This window comes from Falco rusticolus, chromosome Z (genome assembly GCF_015220075.1).
Source record: "Falco rusticolus isolate bFalRus1 chromosome Z, bFalRus1.pri, whole genome shotgun sequence".
NCBI lineage: Eukaryota > Metazoa > Chordata > Aves > Falconiformes > Falconidae > Falco > Falco rusticolus.
This window is the reverse complement of record NC_051210.1, coordinates 46,674,127-46,687,500: the sequence shown is the minus strand read 5'-3', so window position 1 is coordinate 46,687,500 and position 13,374 is coordinate 46,674,127. Positions and strand designations below refer to the sequence as shown.

Genomic DNA, 13,374 nt, shown 5'->3' with positions numbered 1-13,374 from the left:
AAAAAGCAGACTAAGAGGAACCAGGGGCAAGAGTAAAACAAGACTTACTTCTCCTGTGCATTACCAGTACATAGTGTGCTGCTTTTAACTTACATTAATGTGGCAGTACATGGGGAAATGACTACCAAAAAAAAGCATCACAATCAAGGAGTGCTTGGCTCTTTGTCTTAACAATTTACCTTTGTCAAAGTCTCATCGTCGAGGTGGTTCTTCTGGATCACATGTTGAAGTGCAAAGTAAATCTTTTCCTGAAGCTTCTGGACTTTCCTTGGCTCTATTAACCAGGCTCGATCTGAGAAAAAGGAAAGCAACAACTAAAGTCAAGAATACACACACATTGGGCACGCTCATGGATGAAAGTGTCCCATGCTGGCAAGCATTCACAGCAATCATAATTCCCGTGAGAAAGGATAGCATGATAATTAAGACATAGTTTCAGAGGCAAAGTATTTTAATCTATTAAAAGATCACCTGAGATTTTAATTACCAGAAACAAAGTGTACAGAAACACAATAGCTCTGCATCTCTTTAAACTGGGATGTTAGAGATAAAGATGGGAGTAGAAATGACACAAGGCACAACCATTTTATCATTTTCTGTTGGTAAAATCGGTGTTCTTCCAACTTCATACTGGCTAGGTGAAAAACATGTGCTATCTCGGTGGCTTAATACATAAATAATAAACATATTGATCAAAACAGTTCTTAGAAAATAATAGAATAGAATTATTTAAAAATTAAAATAAAATATATCTCATTATTTACTAGGATAACATTTAAAGACCAAATATTATATTCTGAATAAAAAGTAATGGCTTCCTGCAAAAGAATTTCTTTAATAATTCAAAAGAATTATGAGCCGTTGCAATGTCTTGAAGTGCAAATTTCTCATTATTTAAAAATGTTCTCTTTTTAAACAACACAAAATAAAAGATTATCTGGGAGAATAACAATTACAGACACAGTCATTTGGAAACCTATGTGGCTTCTACTGAACTCAAACCCTAAGTATAGCAGGTCTTCCTTAAGATCTATATTCTCACAAGTCATAGCTTCTGGACACAAATACTTTGAATGAGAAGCAGCAGACCCCAAGACAATCCCAAAAACATTACAAAGTGTGTTCACAGCATCATTCAACCTTCTGTTCTCCTATGCTGCAAACTTGTTTCTTCCTCCCTCTTTTCCTTAGTCCAGACCAATTCTTGGGTATAGATTTCAGCTTTCAAACACAAAGGAAGAAAATTTCTTTTATCACAGGGCATGAATCTTCATGTGCAAATTGAAAAGTGCAGGAAAATCCCTTCCACTTTCAGAGCTCTTTCACCCACTCCCAGTCACTAAAATAATCCATAGAAATAATATAAATCGATCATTTCAATGAGCATACGTGTCAGAAAGGCTGGAGATGAATAGTAAGTATTTCCTCACAGAAGGAGCAGGATTCTGTCATTTGTCTGACTGTGGAGAGATGTGTATGAAAAGTGTCCATCAGCAAGTACTGAGAAAAGAGACAAACCCAAACCTCTAGTTACTTAACAGATGACCAGGAAAAGAAAATAATCTTTTTGCAAATCTTAGAGAATCATGCTCCCAGAAGGTAAGCCAATGGATCCTGTGCTACCAGTGGCAACAGAAACAGGATTAGCTGGGAGCACACACAGCCATCTACACAAATAAGCACACAGTAATATTTAGATTTCACAGGGTAGGTGTCAATTTTTATGCTATTGCAAAAACACACTTCTCAATAGTGTTAAATCGAGGCCTATTGTGGCAGACTGGAGCTAAAAAGATTTATCATAGAAAGCAATCCTTAAAGATTTATCTTTCTGTCACAAGAATAAGCTTAAAAATAGACTGAGGCTGTTGGAGGAGAGGTATAATCATTTATCTGTCATGGAGCATGCTGTATATAACAGAAACATTCTTCAATTCATGACAAGAGCTAGGTGAAACTTTTACAATGGATATTATGTTCATCTTCCAAAATGTGGTTTCTACTCTCTGAAAACCATGTGCAAAATTTGACGGAATTCCCCAGGTACCTCTAGTTATGTTCACAAAAGTACAGGAAAAAGTCAATAGAATCGTGGTGACCCAAAATTCATCTCCCAAAATGTGGTTTCTACCCTCAGGTACCTCTAGTTATGTTCACAAAAGTACAGGAAAAAGTCAATAGAATAGTGGTGATCCATACAGGATATAAGAAGCAGTGGTTCAGTTCCATACTTTTCCTTTTGGGTTTTGAACTTGTGTCTCTTTAAAGTGTACACAGGCCACTAGGCTAGACAATAGTACAGGAAAAAAGATGAGGGGCAACTCTGCTTTTGCAAAAAGAAAGATGGAAAAAAGGAACATGGCCAGGCAGAATTTCAGAAGTAGTGGCACACAGGGGGCAGCTAGGTTAGTGTCTTACCACCTGGCTCTGGCATGTTTGCAGGTGGAGGTGCCTTTGTAACCTTTACTGCACTGCTTCTACAATGTTTTAACCTTCGCAATCAGAAATCAAGTTAAAGACTCACCTCCAAGCAGAGTAGTTAGGTACACCTTAAAGGGGATAATCTGGATTTGTGCTCTGAATCAGGTGGAAAATGGGTTTGACATTGGGCTTTGCAACCTTAAATTTATATTAATGGATGTTCTTAGGTCCCCTTACTCCCTATAGGACCACTCTTGTTTCCTGTAAACTACCCTAAACATTGGGATCAAGGGTTAAAGATCAAGGGTTAAAGAATCACCTTTCAGGATGGTGGCTTCTGTAGAAAAGAAACTTGAATATGAGTACTACTCATAGTATATCATAGAATCTCTGTGTACCTGTATTAGTGGATGGTGCAGATACTTCTGAGAAGCAGTGCTTCATTTTTAATTTTTTACCTATGTTCCCAAGATGAAACACTTTCTTGTGAAGAAACTGGAACATCTATTGTATAAGGAAATTGTTTCTTTTTCTATTGTTAACTATCATTTTGTAGGAAAATAAATGGTAAATTTCAGTGTCAATTCAACCTGTACTGGTTTTCCCTGCCTTCCAACACACAAATTTCACAGCCCAGATGAAACAGGAATTATTTGCACAATCCAAATTTGCATTCTTTTAATGAAAAAGAGATTGCTTTCAGTCATGTACACGCTACTTCAGACCATAATTTATTTCTTATTGTGCCTTCTATGACTAAACACACACATCCTTACAGACTACAGAAAAAAGCAGTCAGCATGCATCAAGCTGACTTTCCCCTTTTTGTTTTGTTTTGGGTTTTTTTTTGTTTTGGTTTTTTTTTTTTTTTTTAAAGCAATAGGAGACACTGTGTGTGTCCTCTTCTTGCAAGTAGGAAAAAGCCAACTTGGATGTGAAATGAGGAACTGTGGATTATTGAAATACTTCAGCTTGTAACACCACCTTCAACCCTGAATCTTGATTATAGTGAAGAAAACCTTGGAATTGCCTCTTTATCTGTGCTACTTAGCAGAAACAGAAGCTGCTATTCAGGAGACACCCAGCTTTGAAAGGCTGTATCAGGACTGATGTAGGCCAGGGCTGAAATGCATTATTATAGTTAGTGGAGAAGCTTTTAGAACACATGCCTGCAATACAGCTGGCTCAAAGCCAGAGCTGAATTGCTAGCTTTTTCAGGTGGTTAGTACAGCTGCAGGAAGTAGGAATGAATGTGGATAGAGTGTCCATGACATGAACTTCTGGCGGAACACAAGAGATTTTGGTGCTTTAAAAATTAAAGGGACATATGTAGAATTGCAGAGCTGAATGAGAATTTTGATGTCCACCTAATGTCTACCTGCAGCTAAGCACATTTCATAAATTACTTGATCCAAAATCCATTAAAATCAGTGGGAAACTTTCCATTTGGAAAACTTTCCATTACTGACATAGGTTTTGCCCAGGCCTTAAGGCACAGGACATCCTGAGATACTAGAAACTTTCTGCAACCAAATTTTGTTGAATAGGGCTATTACTTCTTCTACTTTCCGATATTACCTAGAAGACAGAAACATGTTTTCAGTCTGGCTAGAAATTACATAACTGAATTATCTTTCTCCCTACAGACAAGATGCCCCCATCTGATCCACAGTGCTTCGAAGCCAGCTTCAAAATGTCCTTGTTTCCGTCTGTTCAGCTAACTACTAATTTTCTGTTCCTAACTGTAAGAAAATAAACTGAAGAGTGAAAAACCCTCCAGCTGTTACAAAAGACAAATACAGATCCTGCTTACAAGGACCCCAGCACTCTCTTCTTGCTTCCCTTGGCTTCGTAATGTGAAGTCAGCTGGTAACACCGAAAACATCTTCTGCAGTCTCTGTTAACATCTTACTGAAGAACTTCACAGCCCAGACCTCAAACAAATTCCAAGGTTGCCTTCAACTTCCCACTGAGTCAGTTTGCTGAACAGATCACTAACTCAAAGGAGGACCAAGCCCTGCCTGCACATCTCTGTCACGCTCACAGCTTTGGTCTTTTCAGACTGAGGGAGGGCTGATGGACAGGGACCCATCAGTACCTTGCAAATCCCCTGTCCCAGTGGAAGTCAGGGCATCTGGGGGACAGTGCACAGGCATCTCCCACCCCTGCACACACGTGGGACACCTCTGAGGTGGAAATCGTGGCTGTTTTGAGGGTCTTTTCTGGAACATCCTTGCCTATCACCATGAAAAGCCACCAGGTCAGCCAGTGCACCTCAGAGCAGAAGACCGCAAGAACTGCTCAAAGAGAAAACAAAAGAAGTGGAGTCCTTTCAGTAGGTGTCATTAATGATGAAAATGAACAGGTTGACACCATATGTGCTAGTCTAATTCTGCCTAACATAACCTGCACCACAGATGTGCAAAAGGGCAAAGTGACCTAGAGGAAGTATTCAGCAGAACAGGCTAGAAAAATAATTAATGGTGGGATTTTTTGTAAAGGCCTTTCAAGAGGTTACCCTTAATGGGAACTGCCCTGAAGCATGTTTAAAAATCCTACACTAAGCTGTGAGCTTACCTACTACATCACCCTCTGAGTCAATTCAATCACAAACCCCTCTTTTCCGTGGTCAGACAGCCAGCACTCACTGAATGCATGTTTGCCTGTGCAGAGTTATGATATACGAATACATGAAAAAGTATGTTGCTCCTGGAATCACCCTCTCACCTGGAGCTAAATTTGGACAGGATGTCACAGAGATTTTTACTGTTCATGTTCTTATACCCACAGAAACAGCCCACCACAGTTGGGGACTATATAACCTGTTCAGGGCTGTGAGGTTTGAACTCCTGAAAATGCTCGGAGGTACATGCACCTCCTTGAGTACCACGCTTCTCTGTATGTGGTCTGAAGGAGCGCCAGCCTGCACTGCTTGTCTGCACAATCCTGCTCCACCTCTGTTACCCTCATACTTTGGATCTATTTCCAGCATGTGTAATGTCTGACAGCATATCAAAAAGAGAGTGAGGTATATTTGGGTAATTCAGGTATTCTTCCATTGCTTAATACATTGCTTAATACTGCTTAATACAGCTTAAACAGCTGTTCAAGTAGGTAGAAACAGAGGTGGCCAAGGAGGGGGGGAAAAGATCATTGTGGTGTTCGGAATGAAAAAATTACCTGGTGATATTAGAACAGCAGATGAAAACAAGGCAATCTCCTCTTCAGTCAGCTGTAAGGAACATAAATTCTTTGCGAAGTCAAACGCTTCATTCACCAGATCATCAGAACCTGCAGACCACAGAGGACAAAACCAAAGCTAGAAATTTATCAGCTCTTTAACCTGCCATGAAAAGCGCTGCTTCAGTGTCAAAAAAAAGTTTTGAGTAAATATCCACACTTCTCAAACAAGTGCCTTTCATCAGCCATTAAAATTCCACCTACCCCAAAAACGTATCACTAAAACACCCACAGAAGCACAGAAAGTGTCAAGAATTAGGGGCATGACCTGTACAAAAATCATAGAGACATCTTAGAAGAGGGTTTGCTTTTCCCAATGTGGAAATCCCTGCTATTTCTGAACAGATATTAAATCTAAGATATATGAATGACCAGTCCTAAATAACTTTCACAAGTATAGTTTTATTAAATAACAGCACAAATACATATGAAAATTTGTGAAAACATTTGTGTAAACACCAAAATAAATCAACTAATGCACATTGATAAATGCTTTAAATTTGTAAGGTAGTGTTACATTTACCACATGCAAATTAGAAAAATATATACCTATATGATAAATATGAACAGTTGAAGCAAACACCTTCTCTGAGTTAGGTCCTGAATAAATTTCTGATGAAGTATCAGTCTCATGGATGGGGAAAAGATATCCATTTAGCTATTAACATTTCAGGAAGCACTTGATACCATGTTGAGAAATTAAGTAATTGTTTCAATACATGAATCTAAATAAGCTTAAAACTTTTAGACAAAGGAGTATTTTAGGTAAGTCCTTGTCTATATTTTCTAGTAGTTCACCATTTTAGTCCCCTCATTGCAGGGGCTAAAACTGTCTTCTGCAGGACACAATTAGTGGGAGTGATTTGATACATCAAGCATAACTGAACTGTGAAGATAAACTGCTTGGCTCCTGCCATAAACTCGTATTTTACCAAAACTTCATATGGCAGAGTAAGAATTCTATCTGAAAAAAAACCTCATCCTGCCCTTTTTTATCAGAGAAAAACACTTATTACTGCTAGCAGCTAGTGGAGTTATCTTTTTTCTTTTTCAGTTCCAGCCTAGAGATTTAGGGATTCAACATTTACTGGGTATTTTCATTGTGGGTCACTACTTTCAGAAAGACAAATCTGTCACTATGTGGCTTAATGTCATTGGTTGAAAAGAAGATAATCAACATACCCAAGGCTTTAAACATTTGCATCCCTCCATACTTTCCTTCAAACAGAACAGTATTGTTGAGTGGGTTGAAGGCACGGCACATCCTCACCAAAACGACTTCCAAGCAGCCTATCAAACACACAAAAGAGCAAATGTACCACATTATTACAAACCCAGGAAATCTCAAGAAAATGTTTAGGATGACATCAGTTATTAGAAACATCATCAGGAACAGACACTCTTTGAAGGCATCTAGGTGATTTGTCTCTGAATGAGAGAAAAGATATTTCTGTCCACTTTGAGTACAGAAAGGGATAATTTCTGATCCAGCCTAATCACCCTTTCTTTACGTTGATTTTGCCCCAGCAAATTGGAAGCCTGGACTTAATCTAAATTTAGACCAGGCCAAAGATTTTCGATTTGAAATATTTTATCCTGAAAATTAGGTGTTTATTGAAACTCCCTTTCAACAAGTAAAGATTTTTTTTATATATAAAAGCAGCTCCACTCAATATGTATATAAATCCCAGCTTAATTTGGCTGGAGAGGGGAGAACATCACAAAATGTTTTTAGAGAGAGAAAATAAAAGTTAAAGTACTGTCAAGAACACCCTTAAATTAGGTTTTATTTTTGTTTCCCTTGTTTTTGTTTCTGGTTGGGGAATAGCCAGAGGGGCCCTTCTTTTTTTCTCCTTCTCTTTCTCTATTATTTCCTAACTGCAAAAATACACAGTCCGGGAAAATTTTTAAGAAAAATATAACTGAATCCAAATCTCCTGTAAGAGGAACTCTGAATCCGAGGATCCTTTTGCAGACACGCTTTTGGCTGAAAAGTCCTGACTTTCTAATTCCTGCTCAGCATTAACAGCAAAACAGAAAATAAAACCTGACATCTTTATACATGCTGAAGCTAAACAGAGTTGTCTGACAGCACAGTCAAATATAACCATATCTTTCACTGAAGGTGCAGCTGTATCGTTAACTCTGTCAGCCAATTGAAGGAAGTTACTTGGGTGCGCTGGCACCTGCAGCATTTTCAAAATTAGTGTGAGCTTTAAAAAGTTATGCTACGGCTCCATTTTTCCAGGAGGTTGCCTGTGTGTTCCAAGGGTTTCTGTATCCCTTTCCCTTTGCTCCTGTGCCCACCATCTCAATCCTGCCTGACACTGAGCCACAGCCCTCTGTGTACAGTGTTGAATCACACTGGCTTTCAGCCATAACGAAGAGCTCTTTTTTGAAATAAGAAGCGCTTCTTGTGCTTTAACGAGCTGCCTCACACAGCACCCTGCCTTTTACACATGGAGGGAGCAAGAAACTGATATGACAGGGTAAATGGATTTAATTGCCAGTCGCGGTTCACGTGGACATACCATTTTGTTCTGAGTTTGGCAGTGTACTACATAGTCATGATAAATCTTGTCATGATTCTTCTGGAGGACAGAAATTGCTGAGTTCCATGACAGGGAAGGAATCGTTTTTTCCTCTTGCCCTTACAGGCACATATGCACACCCAGGCACGCACAGAGAACGTGGCTGGAGCACACTGCTGTAATCTGCTCTCATTTATTCTGAAACCAACTGGCACCAGCAGGGATTTTCCCCCCTGTGCACTAGCTGGAGGGTATTTCTGTAGTCTCATTAAAAAGATTAGAGATGACCACAGAGGCAGGTCCCGGTGAGCCTGTGTTCGTTTCACTAATGACAAGTGGGGATTTTACAGGGTGGCAGATGACTGCTTCAACGAGCTCAATTTGTGGGGTACTTCCACCACATGTCAGGTTGGAGACTGCAGTTTCTGCAATGACTGTGTGCTTGTGTGTACTTAAAAACCACAACTGACTGTAGAGGGATGGGAATCAGAAGGCAGTAACATGATTAATGTGGAAAAATATAGAGGGGTTCATGTAGTTCATGAAACAGACTGAAATTAGGGTTCCTTCAAAATTGAAATGATCTGCAGAACAAGACAGCAGAGCACATTTCTAATGTGCTGGTTGCTAAACCAGTCTCAAGCCTCTGGTGTTCACCCACCTGACTTAAGAAGGAGAATTTGGTCATTCTGGCAGAGCTCCATGAATCCTGTTATGCGCTTCGCAAACTCCACCACATACTGGATAGCGTGGGTGATCTGAATGGCACACTGCTGCCACAGAGCTTCTCTGGTCTTCAGGGAAAACACACACAGAGAAAAGCAAAGCAGTGAGCAAATGGGTTCATCAGTCCATTATGTTCTTCAGGTGGCCTTGCAGCAAGGTGCATGCCTCAGACGCCACCCCCAGCCCCAGGCAGAGCTAGTGGCATCTCTGCTTCTCAAGGTACCTGAAGCTTTTCATTGGAAGGTTGTTTTCCCAAGCTGATTGCTGCAGTGATCTGAACTCTGGCATTGCCTCTCCAAAGAGGGAGAATGCATTGTCCAATATTAGAATGTTAATGTAATGTAGGTTTTTGTGCAAGACAGACAAACAGTGGTACAAACAATGCAAACATCCCATAGTACTCTTAAGGAAGAAGTGGCACAGTGCTATGAAGTTATCCAACAGAATATTTTTGCTAGTTTGAAATGCAAAATAGAATAGAATTAAAGTACCATTGCAATCCAAACACCGATTGCATCAAATTTTTGTCTCCTTGACAATAATTTTCCTTGGACTCGCAAATGTGCAAATGTAAACAGATGCTTTTTGTTTGCACGCCACAGCTCTGCAAGCTGTGGTGTGTTTTTACTATTGCTAGTATTGCATAGCCCTTCAGCTTTCAAAGAACAAGCTGGAGTCTCTTCCTGGATCAGCTAATGTGCCAATTGAAATCTGACTGACAAATCATTGCTAGTGATGCTAGTGCAAAAGGCACAAAGATTTTGGTTGACTGGACTGCACCTGAAGAGGTGCCAGTGAGAAATAGCCTGAAATTCACCTGAGGATCACAGTGGTCGAACAAAAATGTAATGTAATGAGATAATTTTGTCACCTAGTTTTGAACAACTTCAATTTAAGGAGTACTTTCAGTTTGACATTACTATCCTCTGTAAGTGACAGATTTTTGTTATTCACATAAAAAGGGGATGCATTTTTAAAATTATAAGGAAACACAGTTAGGTTGTCTTATTTTCTTAAAATCCTTACAACAGAGGATCCAATCCTGATCACATTAAAGTCAACTGAATTTTTGCATGAAGTTTAGACCTGCAATAACAAGCAAAGCATGGGAAGCTGGGTTCCATAACCACGCCCAAGCTTTAACACTAGCAAACATCCCAACATGCTGGAAAGCTGCTGCTTCTTTTTGTGAAGTGTCACTCCCTTGCTTTCAGCAATCAGTTTCTCAAATATATTTAAAAGCCTGTTTTGACCTATATGAAACTCATCAGCATACCCTTGCCAAATACATTGTACTGTTAACAATTCAAATCATAGAGAGCAGAAGAAAAAGCATATTACAGGATTGTACCTTGCTCTGGTAAACCTTGATTTCTTCATAAGTATGGGTTTGCCACGCTAGCTGGTGTAGTTCCTCCATTGTATATTGACATGTCTCCAAATGAGATTTAATGATATTCTGTGCAATTCGATCTGTGAAGAAGAGAATAAAAAACAGCTTGCATGAAACAGTGAGCAGTGATTTGCAATAGCACAATGTTGAAAACATTAAAGTTGTTGGAAGATGCAGATTTTAAAAAAAAAAGGTAAAATCTTTTCTTTCCAATACTACCTTTCTTATTTTTTTGATTTCTGAAGAGGACTGTTGCAAAATGTTTCAGTATTCAACCCAAAGCCAAAAGATGCTCGATAAATAGTGGATCTGCACATTAAAATAATGAATCTTGTGAAGATACTCAGACTCTTTCATTCTGGAGGTGATTTCCATCCTCCCCTCCACCTGTGTTTACCTAAATGTCATTCGGAGACTCTGGTTACTTCATCACTTCCGTCTGCCCCAAGCCTGTGCCATGCTCTGACTGCTCAACCCTGACATGGGCATTTGAATTACCTTGGGCTGACTCAGAAACAGGTCTCATCTCTTTTTCTGAAGTTAGTTTTCAGCTGGATCAATTTCTGATTTAGCTTGATGAATACAAACATGTAGGCTGGTGGTAACAAGGGGTGATAACTAGAACTAGTATCCTGGGTTTTAGAAGGAGAGATGGAAGAAATAGACCTCACATTTACCTTTAAGTTATTCTGAGATCATAGTCTTAAAAATCACCGTGTAACCACTGTGTAGAATGCTGGATGCAAGGGGAAAAGGAAGCATTCAGTGCTGGCCTGAGATCCCACTGAAAGCAAGAGTAAACTTCTCAGGGAAGTATTTTAAAGTAGATATTTGCCCTTTATACAACTCAAGTAGATTAAAAAGATTTCATAAAAAATACCAGCATGAATTCATTAGCACTGGAAATTGAAATGTCTTGATAAAACATGCTATAGAAATATGATGATTTCTTATTTTGCAGGTTTGAGACCTGTATGTCTAATGAAGCTCAGTGCTTCAGTCTGAAGACATTGCTTAAACTGAATACCTTTTAAGCAATGGAACAAAGTCGAAGTCGCAGAACTGAACTGAAGCCCTTGCAGCAGAATTGGCATTTGCAGAAAACATGTTTGTCAAAAAAGGAAAGGACACTGACAATGCATTAGCCAAACCTGAATGTGGGAAGTAGAAAGAACTAGGAATGTAATCATTTACTCATTCACATCCTCAACAGTTTTCATATAGTGGGTGGATCTGATGCTTGGAGTCCCAAAATAAAACTGTTTCTTTGGCCTGATGTTGACTGAATTTAAAAACACCACCAAGAAGGAAAGCTGAAAAATGAATGTAAACATGTATATGCTCCCTGCAATCACTGCTATAGGAGTGTTATTTAGAGGAGAGATGGTTGTGCTACTGTCACAGTTAATAAGCCGAGATTCAGTGAAAAGGAACTGAAGAAAACACAAAAGAGTTGCAGGTTTTTGTAGGAACAATAAAACCTGCTCAATTCAATCTTTACAGGTATCTCTTTAAAGGTCAACACTATCTTTAGGTTTCCTGATGGAAGAACTGACTCAGGCATAAAGATAACTAAAAGTGTGTATTAGTGAGTACAGGGATGTACCCATTGTTCTTTTATGGAAGGCTGGATACAAGTCTTAACCCATAATGGTAAGCTGTTGCATTTTATAGTAAAAACCTTACAGATAGATGGGCATATTGGCATAAAGGGATGATGAATTAAAACTGTTTTTAAAAGGATCAACAAAGGTTTATTTGCATTTCTTTAATCAAGAAACCAAGAAAAAAAGAAGTAACCTCCAGTTTTTTTAGAACAAATTTCAGATATTTACTCCCATATTGTTCTATTTAAATTACCGTTTTAACAATATCATCTATCTGGAAACATCCTTAGCCATGGTAAACCTGACTGCAGAAATTAAGCTTAAGCTATAGGTTTTGTCACTTATGTTTCTGGATGGGTTTAACCAGATAGAACTGAGGTGTGGTCAGAGGAACATTTAGGCCTTGTATCTAATACACCAGTAAAAGAAGTATGATTTCAACTTGTTTTGCATGTCTACAGTCTGAATAGTGAAGGATTTTGTTCTCTGCATGCATTGGCTGGTCTTTTTCTCTCTTGTGCTTCCTAGCCTGGCTCTCCTAGCCTCGTATGTGAAAAAAGCTAGAACTATTCACACCCTTTACATAAAGAAATACATACAATAAATACCTCAAATTATTTAATATTACTGCATAGACAGATATTTGAATCACATAAGGTGACCTAGTGCCAACAATCTGAATAGAAGAACTTTTCATTTCACTGACTTCAAAATATACTTGGTTAGCAGTTCTATATTACTGCAGTGATCCTCAACTCCACTCCTCCTACCATGTACTTACCTTAGGACTGAAGAGCTGAGAAGCTCTTCAGTGTTTTGTAGGGATGGCACCCTGTGTTTTACCCCATACATCTTTTCCTTATGTACTTGTGCTTATGTTGAGCTGACATTAAACCCCATTTAGACATGCGAAGGCCTAGGGCAATCACAGCAAGCACCAGTTCCGAATGCTGACATCCAAAGAAGAATCAGGTGCAAGACAGACTTGAAACTCCTGCGCCGCAGGCTAGGCAAGGCTGAGTGTGTGATTGAAAGGGTACATGGGTCTCAGGGGAGGAGGGGACTGCTCATTCAGCATAAGGAGCAGAGGAGGCTGCTTGCGTACACTCAGTGCTGGAGTCCCTGGAAAGAGCTTTATGCAAACATAGCATACACTGGATGTGCAGAGCTGACATGATGCAAAAAGTAAAAGAAATTCAAGCTTGTCTTGGCTTCTCAGATGGTCCAGCAACAGAAGACCCAATGCAGGCAGAGCAAAGAACATCACTCTCAAAGGGTTTCAAAGACCATAGTCCTTTTTTCTGCCATTTTCAGATTTTTGCATCTTTTCGCTAATGAAGCTGGGATCAGTACACAACTCAGCAAATTCCATGCAGAATGCAATTCCTAAACCACTGGGAATAATGTACTGACATCTAACGTAAACCTGTTCTGCCACATGGCTCATGGTACTGTG

The 13,374-nt window shown here is 39.3% G+C and overlaps 1 protein-coding gene across 1 annotated transcript in view; it reads right to left on the bottom strand.

Annotated features, from left to right (window-relative positions):
* RORB (RAR related orphan receptor B) overlaps positions 1–13,374 on the bottom strand; it is a 145,709-nt gene that overhangs the window by 8,891 nt on the left and 123,444 nt on the right. Inside the window, exons 5-9 of the mRNA XM_037374331.1 lie at positions 10,270–10,391; positions 8,854–8,986; positions 6,844–6,951; positions 5,602–5,712; positions 180–292 (exon numbers count right to left, since the gene is read on the bottom strand). Of these exons, the coding sequence (XP_037230228.1) occupies positions 180–292; positions 5,602–5,712; positions 6,844–6,951; positions 8,854–8,986; positions 10,270–10,391 (587 nt within the window). The remainder of the gene's footprint in view (positions 1–179; positions 293–5,601; positions 5,713–6,843; positions 6,952–8,853; positions 8,987–10,269; positions 10,392–13,374) is intronic.